The 9,275-nt window shown below is 40.1% G+C and overlaps 1 gene segment (V, D, J or C); it reads left to right on the top strand.

Moving 5' to 3' along the window:
* The first annotated feature begins 3,992 nt into the window (after nt 1-3,992).
* Nucleotides 3,993-4,526, top strand: LOC110541965 (T-cell receptor alpha chain V region CTL-F3-like). The segment is given in 2 exon segments: nt 3,993-4,044; nt 4,159-4,526. Coding segments are annotated over 2 exon segments (420 nt in total).
* Nucleotides 4,527-9,275: the final 4,749 nt, after the last annotated feature.

The following is a 9,275-nucleotide window of genomic DNA, read 5'->3' as shown; positions in this document are numbered from 1 at the left end:
GGTACTAGAAACTTAGTCAACTACCAAGGGCTAGTGAGGTCAAAGATTGTAGAGGAGAATATGTTACTTCCACTTTATCAGAGTGAAACAGTTTTTAATATACTGTTCTATAGAAAGGGGCACCAGAATAGGGAAAGTGAAAACAACAGCTGATGTGCTGATTGTATAAGAGATGCAGTTTTTATGAGTCTTTGATTAAGAGAAACCCATGCCAACTTGCCATTGAATAAAATTTTGTGAATTTACTTTTGTTCATTCTTGTGAGAAGGAAACACACAATGTAGATAAACACTGTGTGTGTGTGTGCACACACGCATGCTTTCTTTCTTTCCATTATTTGGCATGACACACATATGACAGACTATAGACATGCTGCTTCCCCCCATGGCCCTGACAACAGATTCTGTTATTCAGGGGACGTGATGTGAATGTTTTCAATAAGAATAAAATATTTTTCATATAAATTTGCCAAAATCCTTTCACTAGAAATGTAGGCAGAAAAACTGATGCAAAGTTTTGCATTCTTATTAAAATTTCAATCTTTTGTTTTCTTCTAGGAAAAAAGACTGTATTGATAAAACTAAAAAGGACATGGAAAGTCATCCATGTATTACTAAGTTTCATAATAAATTGCATGTCCTGTGTTGTCCATTTAAAAAAGAAGATCTGAAATTTAGCCCATGTTATTACTGATGGTTTCCAGTCCGTTATAATGAGATCAACAGGTCCTCAAGGCAGACTAGCATTCTCCCATGCCCATGCAGGAAGGTAAGACAGGGCACAATTAAACTTGCCCCATAACTTTCAATGCATTTCCTGTTGAGGCGGTTGTACCACACAGAGCAGCAACCTTGCCTGTTCCTCTTAAGCACGCCGTATAGATTAAGATCTGGGTTGAGAAAGAACATAGAATATTTCACTGCAGACAAGAGCTAACAACATGCTGATGCTGAGCCTGCTGGGAGCAATCCTCAGCTTCTTTTGTTTTGGTAAGGATGTTCCCTAGCACAGGATCAGGCTCTTATCCCTGAAGCTCACTGGGGGAAGAGGCCATTGTTTTCTGCTGAGGCCCAGAAGGGAGGGATTATCAGGATTCTGGCTCATAAACTATTTCTTCCTTTAGAAGCTGATGTCTCTGTGCTCTTTCCATCAGCAACCAGCATGGCCCAGAAGGTAACTCAAGCTCAGACTTCAGTTTCTGTGATGGAGGAGAAGACTGTGACGTTGGACTGTGTGTATGAAACCAGGGAAAGCACTTACTCCTTATTCTGGTACAAGCAAACAACAAGTGGGGAAATGGTCTTCCTTATTCGTCAGGACTCTTACCAAAAGGAAAACGCAACAGAAGGTCACTATTCTCTGAACTTCCAGAAGTCAGAAAGCTCCATTGGACTCATCATCTCAGCCACACAGATTGAGGACTCAGCAGTGTATTTCTGTGCTATGAGAGAGGGCACAGTAGCAGGGACGTTTACAAGGGCCCCACAAAAACCTCAACCAGAGATAGAGGTTCTGAGGAAAGACTTCACAGGCAGGAAGAGGCAGGGCTGTGGCCACACACATACAAGACAGGCTCTGGCAATAGACCTCAGTTCAGTTCATGTGAATGTCTGTCTATCTTTATAACTTACCTGAAGTGTGCATGTTCAGGGCCTGTGTGGGTCTGCACCAGGTCCTCTGCATATAATGAGAGACAGAAAAGATAAATGAAAGGGGAAGTGGAGAGAAGCTGACAGACAGATGCAGTAGTATGTGTGTGTAGATACCATTATATATGTGTATACACATACATATCATATCATAACATATCATCTACCATGACTTCCAGTTAAGTGTTTTTGTGGGATTCCTGAGTGTGCGAGCAAGGAAGTCTGTGAATCTTGTGCCTTCTTTTGGCCTTTTGGCCTTCTGTTGGTTTGTCTTGTCCACCTTTGAGGTGATAGGTTTTATTTTTATTTTAATGTTCTGTTGGTATCTCTGAGAAGTCTATTCTTTTCTGATGAGAGACAGTAAAGGAGTAGATCCAGTCGTAAGGGGAAGTAAAAATTAACTAGACCCCAAGTCTATAAACTTAGAATTGGCTAATGCCAACTTTACTTTTCCAGGTATTGATTAAAGTGACCATACACATATTTTGGGTTTCGCTGAAGTGAATAATTCAGTTAGAGTAGATTGCTCATTCAACATTTTTTTCATTGTACACGTAGGTGTTGCCACCAAGATTTTACAGCCGTTAGCTGCAGTCATTTTACATTGTGACTGCATCCAATATTCTTTTCTAATCTCACAGCTCACTGCTACCACACTGCACTCTGATCTGTCTAAAGAGATTCTGTCTTTTGTGTTCCTTCTGGTGGCACAAAATTGCCTCACTGAATGGTACCTGTTAAGGCTTACAGTAATTATCTTTGATTCATTGATAGGTTTATTTGCAAAATTTAATTCTTACAATACCTTGCTACAACTAGAATTGTGGTAGGAGCATTGGAAGGTGATGCTTGTGATTCCTGGTGTGCAAGACCAGCATAATCTCTTGTTGCAATCACCTACAATATGACAGGTGTCACTCCTAGGATTAGGTTACATTTCATAAGAAAGTCAAGGAGTAAAAAAGTCCTTAATCACTTTGACACATGCTGAATTTGACTTTGAATTAGCACAACCAACTGGAATTTGTAAGTTTCAGGCCTGTTATAATAGTTTTATTTACTCAATTTACTTTTGTAATTATTTTCTGGCTCAATAATTTTTAATTGCGTCTTCTTATGGCATCACATTTATAGTGTTTCCCATGAAGAGAGAAAAGAAAGAAAGAATGCTGTGTTTATTCCTAGCAACATCATCGAAATTTCTACTCATGATGTACTTTGATGATATTTAGAGCTTTAACAATAAAACATTATATAGTTTTCTGAACAGTGATATTTCAGGTAGGTTCCTTTAAAATATGTTAAGATACTGTATTTTTTTGCCCTCTAATTTTTTGTCTATAATATTTTAAATTCTAACATTTCAGGTTTCTAAAGTTTAGAAAACCTAACTTTTCTTTGATATATGACTGTTCTAGCTACTTTTCCTTTTGCTGTAACAAACTATGAACCAGAAGGAAGTCTGGGATGAAAGGGTTTATTTTAGCTTACAATCTTGGGCAGGAACTCCAGGCAGGAGGGAGTGAGGCTTTCTGGCCTGCTCAACTTGCTCTCTCATACAAGACAGGACCAGATATCTGCTCAGGAGCAGAAATGTCCAGAGTGATCTGGGAACTTCCAGATCAATCACCAATCATGAGACTGATCATCTACAAAGATGCCCAGAGGCTAAGCTGAAGGAAGAAAATACTTTTTTTGGGTTCCCTCATACAAGCTGACTGTAGTTTGTGTGAAGCTGACAAAACATTAACCCATAGAATTTTCCCTGGTTCATAGACCATCCTCTACTGAAGGAACAAAGCTAAGGGTATATGGGAAGAACAGCCTGAAACGCAAAAATTTATGCGCCTTATTTTAAAAAGAGAGGCCACACAATGTCGTTGGTAGGGAAGTTGGATGTATTTGTCAGAACTGGAGGGAACAGATGAGTATAATAATAGTTCACTGCACAACATTCTCTAAGAACTAATAAAAAGAGAAAAATGGATGAATTTTATAAGAGGTATGGGTGTGTGTACACTTTTATGTACACTCACCACATTAAATACCATAGGATACATGTGCTTCAGTAACACAGGTGTCAACTAGAGACCTGTCTGCTTAGGGTGAGGTTTCAAGTTTCTTCACAATGACTTGTGCAGCCACCTGTGGTGCAGGTTGAAGGGAAATCAGCAGAGGGCGCTGCTTCCTTAGATGTGGGTTACATCTCCTTCAGGTGGCTTAACATGACAGACTCATTGTGCAGACAAAGGTCCTTGTCCATGAGTGAGGGGTTGGATGAGGTCCTGCTGAAGACTTGCCCTGTGAGGTTGATGCACTCAAGGACCAAGTGTCATTTCTTCTATGAACATGCTTCCTGTCACCTGCTCAGCTCTTGTGCTCCTCTTCATGCTCAGTAAGTTACATTTTACCCTAAGTGTTAATGATGTCTTTGTCTTACAACTATGACAGCCTTTAACCTTCCTCCTCAAGTAGAATAGTAATTCCTCCTTGTTTGTTTGCTTTTTAGGAAGGAGCAATGGAGACTCAGTGACCCAGACAGAAGGCTTGGTCACTGTCACAGAGGGGATGCCTGTAATGCTGAACTGCACCTATCAGACTATTTACTCAAATCCTTCCCTCTTCTGGTATGTGCAATATCTCAACGAAGCCCCTCAGCTACTCCTGAGGAGCTCCACAGACAACAAGAGGACAGAGCACCGAGGGTTCCACGCCACTCTCCACAAGAGCAGCAGCTCCTTCCACCTGCAGGCGTCCTCAGCGCAGCTGTCAGATATCGCCCTGTACTACTGTGCTATGGGTGACACAGTGAGGGAGAATGCAGGGGAAGCTGCACACAAACTACAGTGCAGGAGGCCTAGGGGAGCGGCCCTGTGAGGGAGGCTGTGTGCTTTCTCCAAGTGCTGCTCACCAGCTTCCTGAAAAACAGCAACAAGTTTCAGGTCAAATACCTAGAAACCTAGGATCTGTGGATATTCTGACAGGACAGGATGGAAGTCATTGATAGAGACGACCCAGGCTGTGATTCCCTTGAAATAACATTCTCTCCCTAACTGGGAGTCTTTTTTATTATTTTTTATTAATTACACTTTATTCACTTTGTATCCTCCCTGTGGTTCCCTCCCTCCATAACAAACATCTCCCAGTAAAACCCTGACATAGGCTTTATCTCTACCAAAATGTCTTACAAAACCTAGGGACTTAAGTTCTCCAGCAATCTTCTGTTATTACCCCACAAATTTATGATTTAAATAAAAAAATAGACTCTAGTCATTAAAATTGTGCTTCAATCTCATTCTATAAATTATTAAGATTCTTCCTCTCTTTGGTCCGTGTTACAGAGTGTTCCCCAACCACTACTCTTAGTTACTTGCTATTGCTTTGAAGAGACACCATGAATGATCAAGACAACTTATGGAAGAAGGCATTTCATTGGAAGCTTGACCACAGTTTCAGAGGGAATTCATCATGGTAGGGAGAGCAGGAGCAGGCAGGCAGGCAGGCTAGCTGGCATGATCCTGGAGTAGTAGCTGAGAGCTTACATCTGATCACAAGCAAGAGACAGAGAGAGGGAGAAACTGGGCCTGGCTTTGGCTTTGAGATTCCAAAGTCCAGAACCAGTTGCACATCTCCTCTGACAAAGCCATACATCCTGATCATTCCTAAATAGAACACAAACTGAAAGCCAAACATTCCCATATAGTATAGTAACATTCCCATAGTAGCCTATGGAGGTCATTCTCATTCAAAAAACCATGCTCCCTGACAGCCTTCACTTAGTGAAGCTGCTCAAGATATACAGCTATTTTAGGTCTGAAGATGATGCCCAGAGTGGCATTTCCATTTTTTTCAAAAGTCCTTCCACCATTTCTTACACACATTGTATGAAACGGCCAGGTCATGAATGTCTCTATCCAAAAATCCCTTCCCCTTAAAGTCTATTCTTGTCTGCCATCGCACTTTGCTACAATCCCGATGATGTGGTGGACACACTCACCTGGGATTAGAGTTGGGTTCTCTCATGATTTTTCTGAAACATGAGAAAGGAGGCCAAGGTTCTCGAATCATCTCAATTCTGTAAACAAAATGCTGGTTTAAAAGAAAATGCTCTAGGACATATACTTATCTCTCTGTAATAAATAAAGAGCTGAAATAATAAGAGAAAACCCAAGATGTATTTCAAGAAAGACTCATGTTTGTACACACAAAGTTCAGCAAGAAATTACATTCTATTACTGGTTAAGGAGAACTATCAGATGTTAAATTGCTTTTCAAAACCCCCAAAAGTACTTCTAATGTCATAACATAGAATAGAATCTCTTAGATGAGAGCTTGTGAAATCTAATAAAAGCCTGATTGTAGGCTTAGATTTTAACAATCCTACTTTATTTAGGGTTCTTAAACACCTTTACCTCCCATCCAACCCCCAACTTTAGTTAGGAGATTAATAGGGAAAAGGGCTGTAGACCACTTTTATCTAATTCCTGCTGGTTAATGTCCATGGGTCTTTAGGGGATTACCAAGCCCAGCCTTCAAGGAACTAACAGTCCAGTCCAAAGGCCAAAACCATGGAGCACCATGAAGTCAGTGAAAGCCACAAGACTCTGTTTGCCCCAACAAGTTCTCTGGAATGGTTCTCTTTGCAAAGAATGAAGATCAGCTCAGTGATGTCGATCCAAAAAGGGATGCATCCCTGGGGTCTTTTATTTATCTTCTCTACTCAGAGGCCACCCATGGATGCTCTCAGCTGGCCAAAGTCATTCTACTTGCATGAGAGAGCTCACAACAAAACATCATGTGTCCTCTCCCAAGCCCACCTCCAGCAAAACTTCAAGTGTGCAGCTTACAGCAAATCATCACATGATAAAACTGAGTATTCAGGGAAAACAAAAACTTCCACTTCACATGAGTTCCAGGCATGGGAAACCTTCTTTCAAGTTGTTAGTTTGCTTCAAGAGACTCCTCTAAATAATTGCCATTACCCTTTGTTACCGCCACATAATTTGAAGATAAGACCCTAGTTCTAAGAATACCACATACTTTAGACAAGGACTTGTGAAGATTTAACTAAAACTGACCTGAAGAGTCCTCCCTGATGACAGGTTCTCACAGCATCCAAAGGTATCATCAAATCCAAGGGAGAAAAGCAATAGATAATCCTACCAAGGTATAGAAAAACAATGAACCAAAACAATGACCACAATGGAAGAACACCCACAGAAGTACAGTGCTAGCACTTTCATGTTGGGAGAATTACTATATGCTTTATTGAACATAAGGCCTGCTCAATAGGAAGAATTTCAGGCACAATACTGTGAACCTAGTTAACGCCCATGGCTGGAGATGTCATAGACACTAGAGGAGAACCAGTTATGGCTATTTTCCTAAATCAACATAGCTTCTTTAAAATACATATATTTTAAATATGTATAATTACACCAAGATAAGGTTAGTTCTCACTTCTCATCAGAGAAGCTTCCTTTTGAAGCGAATATAGGATAGTACAGTAATGGGCAAATGATCAACATGCAAAGAGTACCTAGCATCAAGTTCTCTAGTGCGAGTTAATACATCCAGAATGCAAGTCCTACATACAAGGCTCGGGGATTAGCACGAAGAGGAGCAGGGAGGAGTTGTTAAAACTGGAGGGAGAATACTTCTTCATTGCTGAGGTGAATACAAATGGGGACAAGCAATAAGGAAATCAGTATAAAATTCCTCCAAATGCTGAACATAGATCTACCACAAGATCTAGATATTCCACTCTTGAGGATTTAACCAACAGATGATACAGAGATACTTGCTCTTCCATGTTCATTGCTGTGCACTTTGATCTGTATAAAGAGGGTTCTGTCCTTTGTGCTCTGTATTTGGACTAAAAACTGCCTTACTGAACGGTACCTGTTAAGATTCTCAGTGACTTAATTTCAATTTTCATACACACACACACACACACACACACACACACACACACACACACCAGAAGGGGAGAAACTCACTTATGAGTAGTAGTTAACCCTTAAGTACCTTGCTAAAATGAAAACTGTGGTAGTGGATTTGCAAGGTGATGATCCTAACCCCTGACCCCTGGTGTTCACACATGGCATAGTCTCATCCTCTGTTCAGAACCTAGACTATGGCAGGTTTTGTTTAATTTTATGAAAAAGACCAACAGATTGCACAGGCAATTCAGTTTCTCCTTAGTTCACCATACATTGAATTTGAGTTGGAGTTCATCAAATGAGGATTGTCCATGGCACGCATGTTTTCCTAAAATGCAATTTTACAATGTTTATTTTAATGTATACTTCCCAGCAACATCAGTGACATCATTTTCCCAGGCGTTTTCATGGCGTTGTGTAGAACTCTAGCAACTGTTCAGTGTTCTGAATGCTAAGTTCTTCGCACTTGTTTTGAAATGTGTACAGATTCAGTAATTTTATCGCTAAATTATTTTCAACCATTTCAGCTCATAACTTTATATTCTTAAAAAAAAACTCATAAGTTTTACAGTTACAAAGCATACACCTTCCTCTGTGCATGGTCAGAAAGCCTTGGAATTCACCCTGGAAAGGCAGCAAGGACAGTGGGAAGTCCATTGCAATTGTGAATGTTTCATTTCTCAGTTGGGACTCTAGAGGACAGTCCATTCTAAAGAGTTAATGGCTTCTCCAAGAGCAGTCTGTAAATGGACTTATGTAATAGAACACATGAAAATAATTAGAATAAAATTCAATTTTTTCTTAAGTAAATGGAGCCTATATACTTCTTGGTTCATTTACTCATAACCTTAGTTGGTAATGGGATAGTATAATTCATTGCATGTTTTCAATACATTTTATTAATATTTGCAATAAACCCCAAATGATCTGGACCTGAAAAGACAGCTCAGTGATTAAGCACACTTAATGTATCAATGCTAATCTTGCTGTCCATGCTAGGATTTTGTCTTTCTTAAGCTTGCACAGGCCTTGTGCAGACTGTCTCAAAACTGCTCCTTCATAAGTTCAGCTGCCCCGATGTGCCCAGAAGACACTGTTTCCTGTAGTCATCCACCATCTCTGGTCCCAACACTGACTTTTCTTCTGCAATGATCCCTGAACCTTTCGAGGAGAGCATGTGGTAGAAATATGCCATGAAGGCTGACCATTCCACACTCTCCTCTCTGCACGTTGGCTGACAGTGGGCACAGGGCTAATCATTGACCAGTGCAGTGAGTTTCTAATGAGGACTGAGAGCTCCATCAATCTATGTGTACATGATGTGAAGACATTAGGAGATGGATTCGTACTATAACCATTCAGAAGACTACTGTAGTCAGTTCTCCCATAGGGCATATGACATTACCAAAATTATCAACACACATTAATTGTACAAATTAGTGGGTTTGTTGTGAAATTTTAATGTATGCCTATGTGACTATTTCCTCATATTCATCTTGTCTTTACTCTCTTTCATCCTCTTTCTTCCCTTTGTCCCCGTTCCCCTTCTCTTACTCATTTGTCTAACTTCTACTTTCAAATCATACTTACTTTCTTTTTCTTTACTCCTTTTTTGCTTTTGTTTTTGATCATTTGTTTTTACAGATGAGAACACATACATATTGGGTATGTCTACAGGTCTGCT

This window comes from Meriones unguiculatus, chromosome 9 (genome assembly GCF_030254825.1).
Source record: "Meriones unguiculatus strain TT.TT164.6M chromosome 9, Bangor_MerUng_6.1, whole genome shotgun sequence".
In the NCBI taxonomy this organism is placed as follows: Eukaryota; Metazoa; Chordata; class Mammalia; order Rodentia; family Muridae; genus Meriones; species Meriones unguiculatus.
This window is presented reverse-complemented; position numbering and strand designations above follow the sequence as displayed.